The sequence below is a fragment of the Condylura cristata genome, unplaced genomic scaffold (assembly GCF_000260355.1).
Source record: "Condylura cristata isolate star-nosed mole 26May11 unplaced genomic scaffold, ConCri1.0 scaffold00004, whole genome shotgun sequence".
NCBI lineage: Eukaryota > Metazoa > Chordata > Mammalia > Eulipotyphla > Talpidae > Condylura > Condylura cristata.
In genome coordinates, this window is record NW_004567105.1 from 61,002,906 (window position 1) to 61,024,418 (window position 21,513).

Consider the following 21,513-nt stretch of genomic DNA (forward strand, 5'->3'; position numbering starts at 1 on the left):
ACAGGCCAGAGGTGCAAGGGCAGTGAGAAGATTCACCAGAGACAGAGTGAGGAGCAGACAGGCAGATCAACAAAGTACACTGCTGAGGAGAGTAGCGGGCAGGTCAGGAGAGGTCTGCTGCACCATATGGGCCACCTCTTTGATCCCACCATGTGTGATCATCTTGTGCTGAAATGGCTTTAGCTTCTTAGTGCTGTGCTTTAATCTGCTGCGCCACCAGGGAGGGCTTATATACTTTTTAACAAAAGACTTGGAGGAAATACACTAAAGTACAAATAGTGAAAGATCCTGAATGGTAGATAAGGATGACTTCTTTCTTTATATTTCTTTTCCCTACATGGATGAACACAAAGAATTCTTTCTTTTACAATTAGAAAAAATACCATATACCTGATTATTTGGGTTTTTTTTTCCCCCCTTTATCGAGGTAACATTAATTTACAACACTATATTTAATTTAGGGGAATAGGATGACACTTTCTCAGTTCTATGTTACCACCTCACCCTATACTTAATTTTTTAGAGGGGACTATTCAAAGCTCATTTCTGCACAGGTTTGGGTGAGCTAGGTTTTAGTGAGGGATGTTTTCCTGTACTTACCACTGTTAAGGCCAGGGAGCCGAAACAGCACCTTCTCTTCCAGCTCAATGCCATGCCTTTGTTTGCCCCCACAGGAGAGCCTAAGAGATGGCTACTGACACAAAGAGAAAGAGCAGCAGCGAAGGCCCTGATGGCACATTGGCGCCTACTGATGGGCAGAATGTGGAAAGAGCTGAGAGCCCCACACCAGGACTGACCCAGGGAAAGGAGCCAGGTATGGGCAGGGGTGCGACCCCGGGCAGCTGACAGCGATAGCGGCCGCCAGGGCATTGGAGTCCCACCCACTCTCCTTCCCATTCCGTCACATGTTTGTTCAGTCACTCATGGGGTATGTGTCCGGGACAGGGGTACTGTTGGGAACCAGGCTCAGTCTGCATCCCACCCTCCTCTTTACTTCATGTCCTTTCACTCACCCTGTGCTGGCTGCGTGCAAGCATCTGTTGCTCCTATTCCCTATGTCTACTGTGGAGCTCCCTGATGTTCCCTCTCTCAGCTTAAGTGTCACCTTCTCACAAGCTAGGCCTGCTCTACCTATGCCCCGGGTAGGCCAGTAGTTACTTTGCCATTTTATTTGTTTATGCATGTATTACCCATCTCTCTTCCACAAGATGGTGAGCTCCTTGAGCACAGAGCAGTTAGATTCCAGTGCATGGTACAGCAACTTGTAATAGAGGCTCAAAATATATCTGTTCTATTGAACTAGTCTGTCAAAAACAAAAAATGAATCAAGGAGGACTGACTTGGTCCCTGGCTTGGGGAACCTACAGGCTAGTGGGACTATTACAGTGGATTGAGCAGGGTCAGGGAGTCTTTTCCCAAGGAAAGAGATTCACCAACAATAGGCAGCATTTCTGAATGTGGTCAATGTTCCAGGCACAGAGCAAGGTGCTGACACATAGCAGTGATTAAACGGTGCCTGTCCTTTGTGGGGGGATGCGATTGTAGTGGGGGGGACAATAACTGACAAGTACCATGGATGGAGATATGATAGGGTGCCTGGGCTGGGAACTCAGGCTGGAGCTCTTTGCCAAGAGCTGAATGTATCATGGAGTCAGACAGGTGAGGAGGTGACTGTACCTTCTGGACAGAGGGAACAGCAGGTATTGGGGCCCTGAGGTAGGTAAGTAGTTGGTAGGTAAGGAGTAAGTTAGGTGAGCATATTGAGGGTGGACAAAGAGCAGATGGATAAAGGCCAGTATGACCAGGATGGAGAAGGGAGTGGGCTGGGAGAGGCATATGAGAGGCAGGCTTATACCAGCACTCCCCTGCCAGTGTGATGGGAGAAGACTGGTAGACTGTAAGTTGCAAAGGCCTGACCAGAGCAGACAGTAGCAGGAGGGGACATGGACTTCCCCATCTGAATCAGCAGTCTAGGTAGTGCCGTATTAGGCACCTTGCTGGTGAGGTGGTCTGCCAGTGGCTCCCACTCTAAGCATCAGTGCTTTTGGCTGGCAGGTGCTGGGCAGGAGGGTGCCATGTTTGTCCATGCCCGTTCCTATGAGGACCTGACTGAATCGGAGGATGGGGCAGCTGCTGGGGACAGCCCCAAGGAGGGTGCCGGGGTTCCCTCACCGCTGCCTGCAGACATGCGTCAGATCAGCCAGGACTTCAGCGAGCTGAGCACCCAGCTGACAGGTGTGGCTCGAGACCTGCAGGAGGAGATGCTTCCAGGAAGCTCTGAGGACTGGCCAGAGCCCCCAGGGGCAGCCGGGCGACCAGTCACAGAGCCCCCCAGGGAGGGGTCAGGCGAGGGAGATGAGGAGGAGGCTGCTGAGGCATGGCGACTGCACCAGAAGCATGTCTTCGTGCTGAGCGAGGCGGGGAAGCCTGTGTACTCCCGTTATGGGTCGGAGGAGGCACTTTCCAGCACCATGGGTGTCATGGTGGCCCTGGTGTCCTTCCTAGAAGCAGACAAGAACGCCATTCGCTCCATCCACGCAGGTGAGCCACCTGGGGAGGGGAGGCAGAGGGCTCCCTGGCCAGGGTTAATTCATAGCAAGTTTTGGACTCCCATGGACTAGAGGGGCTGGGAAGTGCTGTGTGACCCAGGGCAGTCCCTCCACCTCCCTGGGCCGCAAGGCCCTCATCTGACCACGGGATGATGACACTGCCTCATTGGACTGTGTGAGTACCCAAGGTGACTCTGACATGGGCTTTGTCCCTGGAGAGAATGAAATCCCTGGGGAGGGCACCAAAAAATCCCAGATCCTTAGCCCCATCTTGTTCCTGCCATCTAGCTTGAGAGTTTTTCGGAAGTGCTTCGTGCATTTCATCTAGTGTCAGTCTGTCTGTGAAGCACATGGCAAAAACAAATCCAGAGCCCTCATGGGAAAGGATGATGGGCTGCTGATTTTATTCTCATCATCTGTAAGCGCCTTCCTTGTGCAAAGCTCTAAGGGAGGGTGGAGAAGATGTGGAAGGCAGAAGCTGTGCAGGAAGGCAGGATGCTGAGGAAGCTGGGTCAGGCCAATTTGGGAGCTTTTGGGGAGAGGGACTGAAACTGGCGCTCCTTCCCCCACCCCAGATGGTTATAAGGTAGTCTTCGTGCGCCGGAGCCCCCTGGTGCTGGTGGCAGTGGCCCGGACGCGGCAGTCAGCGCAGGAACTGGCACAGGAGCTGCTTTATATCTACTACCAAATCTTGAGCCTTCTCACTGGCGCGCAGCTGAGCCACATTTTCCAGCAGAAGCAAAACTATGATCTGCGGCGCCTGCTCTCGGGCTCGGAGCGCATCACAGACAACCTGCTGCAGCTCATGGCGCGAGATCCCAGCTTCTTGATGGGGGCCGCACGCTGCCTGCCTCTCGCGGCTGCAGTGCGCGACGCAGTGAGTACCTGCCTACAGCAGGCGAGAGCGCGCAGCCTGGTCTTCTCCATCCTGCTGGCGCGCAACCAGCTCGTGGCGCTCGTGCGCCGCAAGGACCAATTTCTGCACCCCATTGATCTGCACCTGCTCTTCAACCTCATAAGTTCCTCCTCATCCTTCCGCGAGGGCGAGGCCTGGACGCCCGTGTGCCTGCCCAAATTCAACGCAGCCGGCTTCTTCCACGCACACATTTCTTACCTGGAGCCCGACACCGATCTCTGCCTGCTGCTTGTCTCCACGGACCGCGAGGACTTCTTTGCAGTCTCTGACTGCCGCCGCCGCTTTCAGGAGCGCCTGCGGAAGCGCGGGGCTCACCTGGCCCTGCGGGAGGCACTGCGCACGCCCTACTACAGTGTTTCCCAAGTGGGCATCCCCGACCTGCGCCACTTCCTCTATAAGTCGAAGAGCTCAGGACTCTTCACCAGGTGAGGGTGGTTGGGGACGCTGCTTGAGGGAGACGGGGTTGCAGCGAAGAGGGCTAGTAGACTTGTGGCGGGTCCCTTTTACTGTGACCCAGGATCTCAGACTCGCTGGCATAGGCCGCTCTACATTGTTAACCAGAAAGCTTTGAAATACCCAGTAAACCGCAACAGACATCTGGTCCCCTTGCCCTGGAGCACTAAGGGTCATTTTGGTTCAGCCCAGGATCACAGCTCCTTCACTTCCTTCCCCAACAGAGAGGCTGGGGCCAGATGTGGCAACTTCTATCCTCTGTTTGCCCCTTTTGGGTCCAGATGGTTCCCAGCTCATCTTCCTTCTACTTTATTTAGACCTATCACTTTGTCTTGGATTGGCCTGCCTAAGGGAAGGTCACCAAAGATGTCATGAACTTGGGAGAGGGAAGGAGGGAAGGAGCACAGGGTTCTATCTAGGTGGGCCCAGCCCTGACCTGGGGAGTTTCCTGTGGTAGGGAGGCTGCCCTGTCCTAAGGAAGCATTTGGAGGGTAGGACACACAGTCAAGTCACACCCGCTAGAAATGGATGTTTCTAGATCTCCAGACAAGGCAATGAAAACCATTTGTCTGTGAACCTGCTTCTCCATCTCCAGCCCTGAGATTGAGGCCCCCTACACCAGTGAAGAGGAACAGGAGCGGTTGCTGGGTCTCTACCAGTACCTGCACAGTCGTGCCCACAACGCCTCCCGCCCTCTCAAGACCATCTACTACACGGGCCCCAACGAAAACCTCCTAGCCTGGGTAAGATGGCCCTGGGTGGGCTGGGCTTCACTGGGTGCTGGACAGGAGACAGGAGGGGATGTCTAATCTGGATGACCACCCTGTGCCCCTCCTCCAGGTGACAGGTGCTTTTGAACTCTACATGTGCTACAGCCCCCTGGGGACCAAGGTATCAGCCGTCAGTGCCATCCATAAGTTGATGCGTTGGATCCGCAAAGAAGAAGACCGCCTCTTCATCCTTACACCCCTCACATACTGATGAGATTCTATGGGTTCAGTCCTCCTAGGCCCACGGGGCCATCGGAGCCTCCAGGTGGGGCAGGCCTCTCTTGCCCAGGCAGCAGGCAGGGACTGTGGGTTGGTGCATACATTAAAGTACTTTGGATAGACACTTGTTGGGTCTTATTGCTGGTTCCTTCACTCACCCACTCTCGCGCACATACACAGTCTCTCACTCAGGCACGGAGCCCCCAGCCCGTGCTTCCCCAGGCACAGGAGCACATACATATATAAAGGCCTTTCTTCCCTCCTTCACACAGAAGCCTCCGCACATATGCTCAGTCAGACCCTGGCCTGGGGCTGTTTTCTACCAAGTGTAGCTTTTTCCCTCCCCCGTGCCCCTCCCCTACTCAGTGTGAGCCCCTGGTACTCTTTCCCTCCTAGTTGGAGCCTCCAGCTATGTGCCATGAAGGACCACCCAGCTATCCTGCAGCAGTTCATCAGGGGCTGAGCTGATTGAAATAGGGAAAGTCAAGTTTTACCCTTGGTATGGCAGGGAGCTTTTGGTGAAGCTCAACACAAATTCAGAATCTCTCCTTTGTAGCTGGGGAAACCGCCCCAGCTTAGGCTTTCCTATGAAGGGCTGTCACTTCAGTTTCCTACCTGCAGCCAGTGCAGTGCTAGGAATGAACGCCAAAAGTGAGCTGGAGGGCCAGAGAGAAGATCTAGCTGATCCCAAGAGCAGAAGTGCTGCTCTAAGAAGGGCTGATGCCACTAGGTACACTGGGGCCGTCTTCAGTCACCCTGTTCCCTAGTATGGCCTAGTTCCCTGGTATGGCTACGGTGGATATCCCAGAAGGCCCAGCAGTGACGATTTACCCCAATCATAGCATGACATCCTTTTCGGGCAGAGCCCACGGCAGTGCAGAAAGCCTCTACCTTGCTGCTAGGGGGCTCTCCCAGTTCCACTGTAACTTAACCATCTCATTAGCCTGGGAAGTGAGACTCTGGAAGTGTTTATAGGAGATAACAGTTGGGTGCTCTTTTCTGCCATTTTCTGTTTCTGTTCTTCCCCCTACTCTCTTTGAGTTGAAAGGCTGGCTCTGGTTTTCTGGAGCAGTGTTCAGAGGAGAGTAAGAGTCTTAAGGGGACAAAGTGGTTAATATTTCTCCAAGGTGACAGACGCCACAGTAGTTGGGCTCGTCCTAAACCAGATATGAGCGAGGCCCTGAAATCACCTTGGGGGAGCAACTTGGGGGGCCCTGTAGGGTCCTACTAGCTGCCTTCCCCCACAAAGCCTTCCTGCCTCCCTCCTGCAGCGCTAGCTGATGGGGAGGAAGGAGAACACTCCTTTGGACAGTTGCTGTTAAGGGCCAGGCTACCTGCAGGGTACCCAGACCTGGGAGCAGGCATCAATTTGACCACATGGTAGCAGCAGAGAACCAGCTATTGAGTGCCACCTCCAAAATGGGTGGACTGGTGATCAAGGAGCTGTGAAGTCCCCTCCAAACCCAAATGTCCTGAGAGAGGAGAGAGTCACAAAAACCTACTTTTAAAGGCAAGGTAGAAAATGTTTCCTTTCAATTTTCCCTGTTACTATCTCTAGACATGTTGATTAGGGAACATAGGAACCTTGCCACATTTTCAGTGGGTGTTTATTCATTTCCGGGGGCACTTCAGTTTAGAAAAGGGAGTGCCTTTTTTGTTGCCTCAGGCACAGTATCCAACCAGCACTGGGCGTAGCCACGTTTCCTCTTTGTCACCAGGGGCTCACTGAATCCAGACGGGGGCTGCTTTCAGAACTCTGAATTGGGGTGGGAGGAATCAGGTATCCAGCGCAAACTGTGCTACTGTGGGTGTAGCACAGGGTCTGTGGGATCAGGAAATGAGCCTGGATCCACCTAGAACAGGAAGGCTTCCTGGAGGAGGTGCTACCTAAGCTGCAAAAAGAGTTAGGGAAAAGCATGTTCCTGGTAAGATGAGGTATGTGTTGGGTGGGAAAGCAGAGGAGTTACAGCTCACTGGACCAACTGTGTTCCTTTACCCCTCACCACCCAAAGCCCTTTACTACACCCCCTCATCCCCCAAAGCCCTGGAGCCCCAAGGTCACAGGCCCCTTGGACTTGAGTCCAGGACCACCTTGTGAAGGTGTGAAGACCCTCCAGGTCAAGGCCCACCTGGTGGAGGGACTCTGAGCATGTCCCTTACCGTCCACCTCCTCCAGTGTTAGGGGGGATCACTTACCAAAAGGCAAGTTACCAAAGGTTCAGGTAAGAGATGGCAAAAGCAGTCCTTGTGGCTTCCCCATCCCCATCGCAGCCTGGAGGGAGTTCTGGGCAATTACCTTGTCAGAACTCTCATTTCAGAGACTGAGAGACAGGCTTGGCAGGCTTACAGAGCAACCCTATGCTTCCCGTCTATCAACGGGACTCTGGGCAAGGCCAGAAAGGAAGGCCAGCTCTGTGCCTTTTATCCTCTACCTACAGCTCCCACATACTAAGGTAGCGGCAGAGAGACCAGTGCTAAAGTCAGCTGCCTCTCTTCTAATTTCCAGCATGATGGCCCCACATTATAACCCATGTTCCCCTGAGCGGGGCAGAAAAGGGGCATGTAACTTCCTCTATTGCCAACAACCCAAGGCGGCCCACGGAAAGATAGCCCTGCCTACACAAGGTGGAGCCACACCATCCCCTACTGGGATTTCCCCTCAGTACAGCTCCCCTCAGTACAGCTCCTTCCCCACATTCCTGATCTCTGTTACCCACCAAGTCCAGCTGGAGAACGAGTGTCTGAGGATGTTGCTGAAAATTTACTTCAAGGGAATGTTAGGCCACCCAGGGCAGCTCAGGGGGGCCAGAGCAGTCCCCTGACCTTACAATCTACTGATCGTGTCCAGGAGGAGGCAAATATCATAGGAACAGGGCTCTGCCCACATTCCTGGTTGTGCAGTTTGGGGGTTGCCTGGGCCTTACATCATCGTTGATGCATTCTACCTAGGCTGTTCAGAGCTCTGAGGCTAGCTAGCCCCTTTGGTATAAATTCTCTCTCCCTCGGCTGGCCCCGCCTCCCCTGGAGTCCCCAGTAAACCGCCCTGTGCGCTCCTTTGGGCAACACCTAACCGGGAAAAATGAGGCAGCCTGTCCTACAATTCTGCTCTTCTCCGTCCACCTTCCTTGGTTTTGAAGGCAGGATGAGAAGGCCCAGGCCTATTTACCTCTCCCCACGTACACCAAACCACAGGTCACAGGGAGGAAAGGCCCTAGAGCGGTCGTAGAACCCAGGCTTCCGAGGGCGGAGGTCGGGTGGGCGGAGGCCGGGCTGGGCCAGGCGTCCAACACCGTCCCGCCTACCGCTCCGCCCACACCCGGGCGCCGCGGTCCCGCCCGGCGCCCGCTGGCTGACTTTGCTCTCTGCGCGGACTTGAGCTGCGGCTGGATGGGCAGGTGAGGGCGGCAGGTGAGGCGAACATTCCATTCCCTGCCAGGGTGTGGGTCCACCGTGCCAGGTGCGCCGACCTGAGGGGAGGGGGCCGTCCCGAGACCTTCGGGCGGGGATCGGTTGCCTCCGCACTCTCAGGACCCGCGCTGGCCCCAGCCCAGACACCGAAACCCTTCCCAGCCGGGACGGGGCCTGCTGCAATCCCCGCCGGTCCCCAGCGCTACCTCGATGAGGCTGCCCCCGCACTCCCTTTTGCTGCTCCTGCTGCTACGGGCGGTGCCGGTGGTGGGCGGGCCTTGGCAGTGCCTACGCAGCCCCCATACAGCTTCCCGCGACTTCGATGTGAAGTACGAGGTGCCCAGCTTCTCAGTGGGGGCTCCGGTTCAAGCCGTGGCAACCTATGATGGCGATGAGGAAGGGAGTGCCGTGTTTGTGGGCACACGCAATCGCCTGTATGTGCTTGGGCCTGACCTTCAACTGATTGAGAGCCTGGTCACTGGCCCTGCTGGGGACCCTGGCTGCCTGACGTGCGCAGCCTGTGGCCAGGGCCCATATGGGCCACCTGGTGACACAGATTCGCAGGTGCTGGTGTTGGAGCCCGGCCTGCCCGCACTGGTCAGCTGTGGCTCAAGTCTGCATGGCCGCTGCTTTCTGCATGAGCTGGAGATCAACCAGACAGCCCTGCACCTGAAACCTCCAGTTTGCCTCTTCTCAGTGGACCACAACCGGCCGGAAGACTGCCCTGACTGTGTGGCCAGCCCTCTGGGCACTGTTGTGACTGTGGTTGAACAGGGCCATGCCTCCTACTTCTACGTGGCATCCTCACTGGATGCGAAGGTGGCAGCTAGCTTCAGCCCACGCTCGGTGTCCATCAAGCGCCTCAAGGCCGATGTTTCAGGATTTGAACCAGTCGTCAGAGGGCTGTCAGTGCTGCCCAAGTACCTGTCCTCCTACCGTGTCCAATACGTGCACAGTTTCCGCTCCGGAGACTTCGTCTATTTCCTGACCGTGCAGCCAGCTATCGAGTCCCACACTCCTGGAGTTTTACAAACACGTGTGGCACGGCTCAGCGCTACAGAGACCGAACTGGATCACTACCGAGAGTTAGTCCTCGACTGCAGTTTTGCGCCTAAACGCAGGCGGCGTGGAGTTCCTGAGGGCTTGCAGCCCTACCCGGTGCTAAGGGCGGCCCACACTGCTCCGGTGGGCGGCCGACTAGCCGCTGAATTGAGCATCAAAGAGGGCCAGGAAGTGCTATTTGGGGTCTTTGTGACTAGCAAAGGCAGTGACCCGAGCATGGGTCCCAGCTCTGTGGTCTGTGCCTTTCCGGTTCACCAGATGGACACCCACATCGAGCAGGGCGTTAATCTCTGTTGTGAGTCTTCAGGCCGGCCAGCTCTCCAGCGAGGCCTCAACTTATTCCAGCTGCCCAGTGTTTGCCCCAACACGGTGAGCAGAGAGAAGGTGCCCTCACCTGTGAGCAGTATGTGCAGGGCTGGATGGAGGCTGTGTCACTGCCACCACTGAGAGCATCTGGGTGGGGCGGGCGGGCACACAGGAGTGTTCTCTTCTGTCTAATTCCTTTTGGCTGAAGGTGGTTAAGGGAATCAGCCAGAGGCCACACTGGAGGCTCATTTCCCAGCCCCATTTTGCTCTTTCACTCCCTCATTAATCATGGCCGCCGATATTTTAGATAGTTTCCCTGTTTGCGTGAGGACCAGGTTACATAACTGTCTCTCTGCCAGATACACTGCCAGACTCTGAGTAGATAGGCAGATCCTCCTGCCTGCCCACTACATGTATCCTCAGGGACACACAGACCCCTTCCCACCACCACCACACACACCACAGAGGCAGATGGTCAGAGTCACATGGACTCCCAGCTGTTCACCAACAGTTTCACTTTCCTTAAGGAACACTTGTTCTGCCTTCCAAAGAGGATGGGGCAGGAGTTGCTAGAGACCCCCTGTGGTCCCCCCACAGTTCAAGAGGGCCTCCTGGGCCTTGGGGGTTGAAGAGACTTATTGGGGAGCCTGCATGGCTGGAACTTCACTGACAGGCGCATTTCTGGTTGTTCTCATCAGAGTGATCGGGGGGAGGATCCAGGATATGGTGGGAAAGCAGCTTGCTTCTAGTAAATTCCAGCGGCTCACCCAGTCTTGTGTAAGCAACTATAAACATCTGGGATGAGTAAATGCCTAGGAGGGGCTGCTGAAATTGGATCATCGCACAGGAGATCTAGACTTTCTCCTACCATATTTGGAGCCCTGCCCCTGATCTCACCTCAGGCAGGTCTTCTAGACCGTGCTAAATTGGGGGTTCCTTCCAGAAGACCCTACCCAGGTTTTCTCAGCCATGGTGTCAGGGACCTAGAGCAGAGACAAACAGGGCATTCTTTAAAATGCTTCCCTGTGGACAAAACCAAAACTGACCCTTACAAGCCATTGAAACAGTATCACCCCAGATTATAGGACATTAAACCAAAGAGATGTAGTGAACAGATGGGTGGCCACTAGATGAGTGGCCTTCCAGTGGGTGGCCCACAGTCTCCGATCTCGGTGTCACTGCTGTGACATTCTCCACTGATTCCTGCATTGATGACCCAATGATGGGGAAACCTACATACTAAGAGGTGGGGGATCTTCAGCCTGCCTCCCTCAGTTGAGTCCATCTAGGTTGAGGGGACCTTAAGGGTAGGAGTCTCTTGTCAGAGCCTGCATTGCCTTGCCTGCCCCTCTCCCCATCCCTCTGGGAAGTCAGAACCTCTCCCTGAAGTCAGAACCACTCGGCTAGTGGTCAGTAGGTCAGCAGACAGTGAAAGCTGGCAGTGTCGCCAGAAGGACTAATCTCGAACCCTGCCCATGGGCTGGTTGGGCCCCTAGAAAGTATGTGAATCAGCTTGTGTACAGTATTTGTCCAGTAACTGGGCATGTGGCTTCCAAGGCAACACCCACTATGTGGTCAATGTGGCTCACCTCAGGAAGCCTGAAAGGCTTACAGCTGATACCTGCCCCCATGGGTTTAGGTTGGGTTCTAGACTGGGAGAGTGACCCTTCTCGATTGGACATTAGGCACTTAAATGTCCAGGGGGCCCTAGAGCCCCCTGGTCTCTAAATAAGCCTGGGAATCCAGAGCTAAGGCCCTGGCACCCAGGGCAAGCAGGCAGGGGTGTGGCCCTGGCTGAGGTAGGGCCTTTTTTCTACTCCACAGCCCCACCTGCTCCTGAGTCATACGGCATACACTTGGCTGACTTCCTGCTAAAGCTTGGCCCCTTATCTGTCTCAAATGGGGATAGAGTCCCAGTTCCTACCTGCCCGGGCTACAACTCCAAAGTGTGTGGCATTCCAAAACTTGCCCTTGCCCCCGGGGCTCCTGATCATCTCCAAGGTCTCAAGACGAGGTTAAACATACTTGATCTGATGCTGGACCTTGGAGACTACAGCCTTGAAGAGTGCCGTCAGGACTGGCAGGAGAAGAACCCAATAAACTTGGGTTACCGATCCCTACCTGCACTTTGTACTGGGCATACAAAACCTGGTTTACTGGTTTCCCAGAAATTTCTGTAACCCCAAAACACCCTCTTGTTAAGAAGAGTGCTTAGCGAAGTTAGTAGTCAGGCCTTCAGGACTTGTGTGCCCTGAGGGAAGTACAGGTAGCAAGAGGGAGACCTCTGGAGTCTCTGGGACATTAACAACCCTGGGCTGGCCAGTTACACCTTGGTGGCTAAACGGAAGCACATGGTATTTGCGAAGTGCAGGGTGGGCCAGCAGGGGGCGGGAGAGGACTCTCATTAAGAACTCAGCCCTCCAGTCTGGCTCCTCTCCCCAAGGGCCTTAAAGGATTTAAACAAATGACCAAAGCCTCTGTTTCCTTATATGTAAAGTGGGGGTGGTGAGGACACCCATGCTACAGGGTGTTTGTGATAACAGGATGGGGTTGGGTCTATAAAACTTGAGCTCATTTTCAAAATGGACGCATCAGAGGAGAGCATGAAGTAAGGGACCCCACCTTCCAGCCTGGGCTTTCTTCCTTGGCCTTGTTACCTCTAAGGGCCCTGTGGGAGGGGGTGATTGTCAGGACAGGGGCCTTCTCTAGGCAGGGCAGTGAGTGGTACAATTTGGACTGCTGTAGTCACTAACAGAGGCCCCAACGGGGCAATGTGTGGGGATGAGCTCTGACTCCTTCCCTGACTCTCCCTAGCCCGGCATGGTAGCCCCCAACACCAGCTGCCACCACTTTCCTCTGCTGGTCAGCAACAGCTTCTCACGCGTGGACCTGTTTGATGGGCTGTTAGGATCAGTGCAGCTCACTGCACTATATGTGACACGTCTGGATAATGTCACAGTAGCCCACATGGGCACAACTGATGGGCGCATTCTACAGGTAAGTCCCTCATCTCCACTGTCCCCTGTCCTCGATTCCCATCCCTATTCTGCTCACAGCTGACCTATCTCAGGTGGAGTTGGCCAGGTCTCTCAACTACTTGCTGTATGTATCCAACTTCTCACTGGGCAGCCATGGGCAGCTTGTGCAACGGGATGTCAGTCGCCTTGGAGACCACCTGCTCTTTGCTTCTGGCGACCAGGTAAGGTGGGCAGAGGCATGGCCTGAGGCCAGAGTTATGGGCACCGACCTCTCCACCCAATCCAGGGTACTGACACATAGGTCTCATCACCCTGGGGTCTTAGGGATCTATGTGTCCTAGTTACCTCCTCCGGTCAACCTGTGCCATCTATCTTATTGCCACTCCAAGGTATTCAAGGTACCTATCCGGGGCCCCGGCTGCCGCCACTTCCTTACCTGTGGGCGTTGCCTGCGGGCACAGCGTTTCATGGGCTGTGGCTGGTGTGGAGGCATGTGTGGACAGCAGGAGGACTGTCCTGATTCCTGGCAACAGGACCATTGCCCACCTAAGATTACTGAGGTATGGCTTGTCATAGGGCACAGGTAGGATGAAAAAAGTTGGGCCTGGGTTGGGGGTCAGCAGGTCTTAATTGTGATCTTCCAGAGGCCTAGGATGTCCTCAGTGTCTACGAAGAGGCGGAAGTGGCAGAGGTGATGGCACATGCAGAGGAGATGAAGGCAGAAAAGTGCTTGAATGAGGAGTAGCAAGTGGCCTAGAATGAGTGAATTGTGGGCTGGCAAGGGGTGTGGCATGAGACTTTGGGGAAAACAGATATATGAGAGCTCTGACCCACAGAGGACTCTCTGCTCTCCGGCCCTCAGTTCTACCCTCACAGTGGACCTGTAAGGGGCAGCACAAGGTTAACCCTGTGTGGTTCCAACTTCGGCCTGCACTGTCCTGGGCAGAAGCCTGAGCCCACCATTCAGATCACCGTGGGCCAAAGTCCCTGCCGGCTGCTGCTCAGATCAACCCACAGGTACGATGTGGTCCCTGCCCTCCATATCCCTGATGTGGGCAACCAAGCACCCCTGCCTGTGAGAACTTGGCCTCTGCTTATCGAGGGCTAGGAGGCAGGGGGTAAGCTGCAATGACTAACGGCTTTGTGTCTGGAGAAACCTGCCCGTTTGTAAGCCTGCATATGCCCTATCTGTCAGTTGAGTCATGGACCTGGCCAGGTTAACCCTGTCACATGCTACCTACCCTAGAGGAAGGCCTGGGTAGAGATGCCCAGAGGAGACCTGGGATGCGATCATGCCTATATGACCCCTGGCTGACCTTGGATTCCCCTGGTACCCCAGGCAAATGTACCGGAAGGACTTTGGAGAAGAGCTTGAGTGTGAACTGGCCCCCTCTGGCCTGCAGGCAGTTGGGCCTGCCAACATTAGCCTCACCATAACCAACATGCCACCAGACAAACACTTCCGAATAGATGGCTCTTCTATGCTGCAAGGCTTCTCTTTCATGGTGAGGTCACCTTGCTTTGTTTGTGTCCTTAGCCAGGGAAGGTGATACAGGCAGGGAAGTGCTTGGTGTGGAGGACCTCCTACTCCAGGCTGAGCCACTTCCATACCCTCTTAGGAGCCAGTGCTGAAAGCAATACAGCCCCTCTTTGGCCCACAGGCAGGGGGTACCTGCCTCACCCTTGAAGGCCAGGGCCTGTCTGCAGGCACCAATCGGGCTGTGCTGGTCAACGGGACTGAGTGTAAGCTGAAACAGTAAGTGCCAGATGGCCGGGGATGGGAGACCACCCAGGGGAGCCCTCAAGTGGGACTTGGATCCCTGTCAGGGCAGAGGGAGGAGGCTTAATCACATGGTCAGTGTAGGGAACAGCTCCAGAAAGAAACATCTGTTGCCTGCTCCAGCCCATAAGTGGTTTGGAGATGGCAAGAGAGCCCATCAGAGTCCCCTGGCTCCCATCAAGGTTGTGGGGAACTTGTTCACTCCCCACCTTTTCTGAGACCACCCTCCCTACCCCCATCTTTACATATACTCAAGGAGCATGAGCAGGTGAGGGAAACGACCAACAGAGAAACTGGGAGGGATCAGGAGACCCCTGAAGAGGTAGGCCTGGCCATCATGTGAAAGGTATCTCTAAGCCCAATCCCCCTGTTCTGCAGGGTCAGCGAAGCGCAGCTTTTATGTACCACACCCCCTGGGGCTGCTACGGCCAGGGTTCCCATTCGCCTGCAGGTGGGAGGTGTCGATGTGCCTGGCTCCTGGACCTTCCACTACCAGGAAGACCCCATCATGCTGGGCATTAGCCCCAACTGCGGCTACAAGTGAGTACCATCTCCTTCCTCACAGTGGGTTCCAGAGAATGAGGGTGCCAGCCTCTGAGAGCACCCCAAGCCTACCACCCTGCTGTCCTTCACAGTGGTTCCCATGTTACCATTCATGGCCAGCATTTAACTTCAGCATCACATCTGGTTCTGTCATTCCATGACGGGTTTAGGACCGTGGAAAGCAGGGTAAGTGGGCACTGGCCAGGAGGGAGGAGGGCAGGACCGGTTCCTTAAATTCCAGCCCCACTCCTTACTGGACTGAGGAGACTAGCGCAGCCATAATAGGACAACTGGCTAACCACTCTCCATGGGCCCCCGACAGTGCGCGAGGCAGCTCCCAGAGCAGCATTGGTGCCGCCTGCCTGAATATGTGGTCCGAGCCCCCCAGGGCTGGGTGACAGGGAACCTGAGTGTCCGGGGAGATGGAGCTACTGCCTTCACACTGCACAACTTCCGCTTCCTACTCCCACCCCACCCACCCAGCGTAAATCTGGCTCCACTGAAACCTGAGGAACATACCATTAAATTTGAGGTAAGTGTGGGGAGTGGGGCCAGGAACATTGCAGGAGGCTGGAGCTAATGCCAGTCCAGAGATGGGGGTCATTGACCAGTCCTCATGAATGTCCCTGCAGTACATCGGGCTAGGCGCCGTGGCGGATTGTGTGGATATGAACGTGACTGTGGGTGGTGAGAGCTGCCAGCATGAGCTTCGGGGGGATGTAGTCATCTGCCCCCTGCCTCACTCCCTGCAACTCGGCGAGGATGGCACCCCACTGCAGGTAGGGAGCGCGGCCAGTTTCCACAGGAGGCATGGGCCCAGGCCTGCAACCTGGACCTGAGCTGCTGCTTGTCCCCAGGTCTGCGTGGATGGTGAGTGTCATAGCCTGGGCACCGTGGTCCGGCCAAGTCTAGAGGGGGTTCCACAGAGGACACTCATCGGGGTCCTGCTGGCCCTTCTTGTGCTTGTGTCTGTACTGGCCTCCGTGCTGGTCTTCAACTACCGGCGGAGGAGACAACCAGGTGAGCTCTATTCCCATTCCACCACCCAGTGGCACCTCCCAGTCCATTTCCTCTCTCCCCACATCTCCTAGGGTAGGGCTGGCCTGGGCAGGGGTTGGAAGACGGCCATCAGGGGCTCTCTTTCTGCAGTTGGTTCTCTAATGCTGGATGAGCTGCCACCCCTGAGTAGGAACTTGAGAACCATGCTGCAGACTCAATTGTCCTCAGAGTCTGACTACAGAAGTGGCCTTGGTGAGAAAGTGAAGGTGCTAGCAGCTGGGGCTGTCCCTTCTGCCCACAAGCTCCTCACACCTCCTCCTCCACAGCAACCCCTAATGTTGATGGTGTGGATTCCCCCACTTGGGTGCACAGAACATCCTTCTCAGACAACGGGGACGGGTCCTGTGTCCCACTGCTACGGACAAAATCCATCCAGCTTGGGGAACTGGACTCTGCGCTCCTGGCTGAGGTCAAGGATGTGCTGATTCCCTATGAGCGGGTGATCACCCACAGTGACCAAGTGATTGGCAAAGGTATGGGAGCCTGGCCTGCTGGGGTAGTCAGAGATGGAGTCCGAAGATGGCATGGCCTCAAGGGGATAGTTGGGCAAGACTGTGGGGTGACCTTCTCACCAACCTGTGGGACCTTTCTGAGCCTCCACTTGTTCATCTGTGAACAAATAGCCCTGTCTTGAGTGGGTTTCCTTTTTTCAAGAATTATTTTATGTATTTATGCATGCAAGAATTTGGGTGTAGGCCAGAGGTGGGGGGGGGCGGTGTTGAGAGGATTTACCAGTGATGCAGTAGGAAGCAGGGGAGGCAGATCTACTAAAATGCCCTGCTGAGGGAAACAGCAGCTGAGACAGAAGAGGTCTGCTGCACCACGTGGGTCACTTCCCTGGCCAGGAATCGAACTAATTCCGCAGTGGCTAGTGATAACTTCATAGCACCGATACTTCATGGCCAGCACCATCAGAGAGGCTCTTCAGTGGATTCTGGTGCACCGTGTGACTACTGCTAGTTTTCAGTATCTGATTGGCCAGTTGGTGCTCAGAGGCACAATTACAATGACAGGGTGTGGTACAAACCCTGAGCACTGGGATCCCTTTCCCCATGTCCCCCTTCCAGGCCACTTTGGAGTTGTCTACCATGGAGAATACACAGATGAGGGCCAGAATCAAGTCCACTGTGCCATCAAGTCACTGAGTCGTAAGTCAGGCAGAGGCTGCTGTGCTGCTGTCTCCCTGAGTGACCCCAAGCAGGAGGCCTTTCTGCTCTGCTTCCCCCTCTGCCCTTGCAAAGGGCCTCCCTGCCCTGAGCCTGACTCAGGTCACTCCACAGGCATCACGGAGGTGCAGGAGGTGGAGGCTTTCCTGCGCGAGGGGCTGCTCATGCGTGGGCTGCACCACCCAAACGTGCTGGCTCTCATCGGTATCATGCTGCCGCCGGAGGGGCTGCCTCGCGTGCTGCTGCCCTATATGCATCACGGAGACCTGCTCCAGTTCATCCGCTCACCCCAGCGGGTCAGTGCTTACCTGGCCCTTGGTCAGGGGCTTGGGCAGCAGCTGGGGAGGGCGGCACTGTGCCCTTGCTCACTGACCCACCTGTGTCCTCAGAACCCCACAGTGAAGGACCTCATCAGCTTTGGCCTGCAGGTAGCCCGCGGCATGGAGTACCTGGCAGAGCAGAAGTTCGTGCACAGAGACCTGGCTGCTCGGAACTGCATGTGAGGGTCCAGTGCAGCTGGGGTGTAGCAAGGGGGCAAGGTGTCAGGATGGGTAGCTGCCTACAGTTGCCCTAGGGAAGCACCCAGGCTCTGGTCCTTGCCATGGAGCCCTGAATGTATTCTCCCTTCTCTGGGCCTCAGCTTTCCTCTTTGCCCAGTGCAGCTTAGATTGGACACTGTGGCTTTGAAACCATATAGGGGCATGGAACAGGTGGGTTCAAGGTCTTGTGGGGGCCAATCCTGAGTCCGATTCCCCTCTCCCAGGCTGGATGAGTCATTCACAGTCAAGGTGGCAGACTTTGGTCTGGCCCGGTACATCCTGGACAAGGAGTACTACAGTATTCGACAGCACCACCATGCTCGCCTACCTGTCAAGTGGATGGCTCTGGAGAGCCTGAAGACCTACAGATTCACCACCAAGTCTGATGTGGTAAACCCCCACACCCCACCCCGGCCTCCATGTCCTGGACACTCAACCTTGCCCATTCAATTCTAGATGATGATCTGAGGAAATACCAGGCTGGGCAGCCTTCTAGTGCATCTGCCTATCTCTTGAGTAGGAGGAGGCTGGGAACTCATTTGCTCCTCACAGACAGTCCTAGCCCTGCCCAGTCCCAACTCTGGGCAGGATCATGTGGTGGGAGGAGACGGAGGGAAGATGCTAGCGATACAGAAGAACAGACTCTGTGTGCCCCCCACCCCCCGCCCCCCTTCCCAGTGGAAGGATAGAGGACTAGGCAGGCTCATCTGCCCCCAAATTTGGTATGAGAATTGGGTCTTCTTCTTCCTCCCACAGTGGTCATTTGGTGTGTTGCTATGGGAGCTTCTGACAAGGGGTGCTCCACCGTACCCCCACATTGACCACTTTGACCTCACTCCCTTCTTGGCCCAGGGTCGGCGTCTACCTCAGCCTGAGTTTTGCCCCGATTCTCTGTGAGTATGTGTGGGTGTTAATGGAGAGAGAGATGGGCCCCAGAGACAAGGAAGGAGCAAGAGACAGAGTTCTTGCCTCGTTCACTGACTCATCTCTGGTTGACCTGGAAAGAGACCCTCTCTGGACCTCAGTTTCCTCATCTGTGTACTGGTTCTGCCCCCATTCAGATGTAAGTGCTGAAAGGATATCGCAGTTGCCATGGTAACAGCATTCCCAACTCAGTCTCTGGGTTGAGGCCAGATTTGATTTGATTTCCCAGCACTCCTCTTCCCCCACCCCCGCCAAGGGGGACTGTTTTCCATCTTTTCCACTCATTTAACCTCAAGGAAAGGTTCTATTAGCTCCCACACTTGCCCCCTCCATGTCTCCAGATCAGATTTCTTTTCCACTGAGTAGCTCCCTGCCTTTGGAGGCATGGCGGCAGCTGTGTTGTCATCAGTGCCTGTGGGGTGGGTTTAGCGTCCAGGTTCAGTTTCATAAGTAGCACACATGCCTCGGCTATGTCAAGGTCTTTGTGGTTAGAGCAGGAAGAACCAGGACACAGGTAAAGGTAGTGGATGATTCCTGCCTCTGGCTGTGCTCCAGAAGGATATGAGTATAACCCTTTTTCACAATCCTGCCTGCCTTGGGTTTGATCTTTTATTCACATCACTAACACATCTGGTTTGAAGTAAGGGACATTCACTTCAGTACCTGTCTGCCTCTGGTCAGGCTGCCTGACCCCGAGCTAGAGACTTATAGGCAGGTGGTTTATTGGTAATAGGGACTAGGGAAGCCGGGCTGCGCAGGCAGGGGAAGCTGGGCTGTGATGCAGACGCAGTGGAGACTACAGTTCATCTCACAAGGGTTGCAGTAGCTGGGACAGCCCTTCAGAATTTTCCAAAATTGAGATTAAGGGAAAAGATCTTTGTATCAGACGCTCACTTCGTATCAGTCACTGGTCACAGCTGTTCCTGAGGAGGGAGTGTGAGCTTGGGGGAGGCGGTTCTTTCCTGCCTAGGGTAATTTCTAGAGGGGGCGTCAGCTGAGAAGCAACAACAGTCACTGAGATCGTGGCATACCACAGCATCTCTGTGGCAGGACAAGTCCCTTCTCTTCTTTGGGCCTCAGTTTCCTCATCTTTAAAGTTAGGATGGTAACAGTACCACCCTCAGGGAGTGTGAGCATTATATGACATTACTGTGTGTGAGGCACTTAGGTATAGGATGACATTCCCAAGATACAGGAGGGAGAGCAGGACCCACCAGGCAAATCCAGAGAAACTCTGCCTGGGAGCCCTGGAGCCACTAGTGTGGCCCCCAAGCCATCCTCTCTGGGCTTGCAATTCCTATTTCACTGGGCCAAGCTTCCTTCCCGGAAGACATGTGATGGTAACCATGATAGCATGTGGCTGGGCACTGAGCTACACTCCACAAGCAGCCTTTCACTTTATGCCCCAATAGTCCTATGATTAGAAGCGGATCCGTAGGCACAGAGAAGTTAGAGAACTTGCCTGAGATCACATAACTAATGCAGATCATGGGGCGCAGGATTCCAGCTCTTAACTCCTAACTCAACCGCTGCCAGATGGGAAGGCCGGACTAGAACAGTAATCACCACTATGAGAAGAGCTGCCCCTGCGTGGGTGATGCTAGCCACTGCCCTGCCATGTGTCCTCACTCACATGTGACCTGCCAAGGGGTAGGCGACCCAGAGAATCTTGCTGGAGGTGCATGCTCCCCTGACGCTGCTCGCTCCCCGCAGGTACACGGTGATGTGGCACTGCTGGGAGGCAGACCCGGCTGCACGGCCCACCTTCACCATGCTAGTAGAGGAACTGGACCATGTGGTGGCCATGCTGCGTGGGGACCACTACGTGCAGCTGCCCGTGGCCTACGTGAACCTGGGTCCTGGTGCCTCAGATGAGGCAAACATGACCCAAGAACAACTGCTATCTCCTCCTGTGCGCAAAATCACAGAGCGGCCCCGACCCCTCTCAGAGCCACCTTTGCCCACGTGACCACAGCCCTGGTCAGGTCCTCAGGGGCCAGAACTGCAGATCTGTCACAGGCTACCCCCAAGCTGCTTCTGAGCCATACCAGGCCAGGAGGTGACACGACCTGGCCTCTGCCCTCTCCTGCCCTTAACCGTAACCTTCAGGGACAACAGGAAGAGAGCAGGGCACACTGGCCCCTCACTCCACAGAGAGAGCCAGTGAGGCCCTTCATGCAGTGAGTATTTATGGAGCATCTGCTGTGTTCCTGGCCTTCTGGGCACAGGGGAATCAGCAAACACAGACACTGGCCCTTGAACTAGTAAATGAATAAATGACTATTCAGTTACAAGTGTGGTGAATGGTGTGGGGTGGAGGGGAACGGCAGGCTGCTCTGAGGGAATGAAGGGCAGTTTTACAGAGATGAAGAAAGGAGCGAGGGGAAGCTCTCCAGAAGGTGACATTTTTGCTGAGATCCTGACAGGTGGTAAGATTTTGCTGAGATTCCTGCCAGAAACAGAGTTGGGGAAGAGAGATTTTGGCAGAGTGAGCACATGCAAAGACCCTGAGGCTGCAAAGGAGTTGGGGCAGCAAGAAGAGAATAGGGAGGACAGGCCAGGGCCAGGATCAGATCAGAGGGCTCCAGGAACTTACAGAGGACACCAAGAGAGGCGTCCGGCAACCTCGATGGTGTCCCTCGCGGCTCAATCGCCTGTCCCCTTCTCAGGGCCCTAGCCCCTCTCCAGGGCTTCGTGTTCAACGCATGCTGCCAGGGCATGAAGACTTGCTCCCCTGCTCCTGAACCCTGCCAGCAGAGAGAGATGAGCCGGCAGCAAGCCCTGCTTCCAAGGCATCAGCTTCAAGGGCTATTTATACTTGTCAAGGCCACTGTACAATAG

General features: G+C 55.1%; 2 protein-coding genes across 7 annotated transcripts in view; both read left to right on the plus strand.

The window, feature by feature from the left end:
* MON1A (MON1 secretory trafficking family member A) overlaps positions 1 to 5,031 on the plus strand; it is a 13,581-nt gene extending 8,550 nt beyond the window's left edge. The window contains exons 2-6 of the mRNA XM_004676144.2: positions 675 to 814; positions 2,056 to 2,541; positions 3,125 to 3,890; positions 4,514 to 4,661; positions 4,759 to 5,031. Of these exons, the coding sequence (XP_004676201.1) occupies positions 688 to 814; positions 2,056 to 2,541; positions 3,125 to 3,890; positions 4,514 to 4,661; positions 4,759 to 4,899 (1,668 nt within the window). The 5' untranslated portion in view covers positions 675 to 687 and the 3' untranslated portion in view covers positions 4,900 to 5,031. The remainder of the gene's footprint in view (positions 1 to 674; positions 815 to 2,055; positions 2,542 to 3,124; positions 3,891 to 4,513; positions 4,662 to 4,758) is intronic.
* Positions 5,032 to 8,276: 3,245 nt separating this feature from the next.
* MST1R (macrophage stimulating 1 receptor) lies at positions 8,277 to 20,944 on the plus strand. 6 transcript variants are annotated; one of them, XM_012720595.1, is made up of 21 exons: positions 8,280 to 8,315; positions 9,013 to 9,746; positions 12,498 to 12,680; positions 12,754 to 12,882; positions 13,051 to 13,221; positions 13,524 to 13,678; positions 14,001 to 14,166; positions 14,281 to 14,417; positions 14,820 to 14,981; positions 15,077 to 15,170; positions 15,307 to 15,516; positions 15,617 to 15,763; positions 15,842 to 16,004; positions 16,134 to 16,235; positions 16,310 to 16,516; positions 17,111 to 17,191; positions 17,324 to 17,505; positions 17,599 to 17,708; positions 17,973 to 18,138; positions 18,505 to 18,641; positions 20,386 to 20,944. In XM_012720595.1, exons 2-21 carry the CDS (start codon positions 9,594 to 9,596, stop codon positions 20,639 to 20,641), a joined length of 3,111 nt encoding a protein of 1,036 aa, XP_012576049.1. In that variant the 5' UTR covers positions 8,280 to 8,315; positions 9,013 to 9,593; the 3' UTR covers positions 20,642 to 20,944. The 6 variants fall into 6 exon arrangements, 5 of the variants coding, with proteins under 5 accessions (XP_004676645.1, XP_012576046.1, XP_012576047.1 ...); XR_001145046.1 differs by having other exon boundaries at positions 8,277 to 9,746; positions 18,505 to 18,811; positions 20,386 to 20,451; XM_004676588.2 differs by having other exon boundaries at positions 8,277 to 9,746.
* Positions 20,945 to 21,513: the final 569 nt, after the last annotated feature.

What these genes read in the sequence shown, in the direction of transcription:
- MST1R (XM_004676588.2), top strand. Translation starts at nt 8,526, where the DNA reads ATGAGGCTGCCCCCGCACTCCCTTTTGCTGCTCCTGCTGCTACGGGCG. An exon ending in CCGGCGGAGGAGACAACCAG is followed by an intron (nt 16,005 to 16,133) that starts GTGAGCTCTATT and finishes CTCTTTCTGCAG; the next exon opens with TTGGTTCTCTAATGCTGGAT. An exon ending in TGACCAAGTGATTGGCAAAG is followed by an intron (nt 16,517 to 17,110) that starts GTATGGGAGCCT and finishes TCCCCCTTCCAG; the next exon opens with GCCACTTTGGAGTTGTCTAC.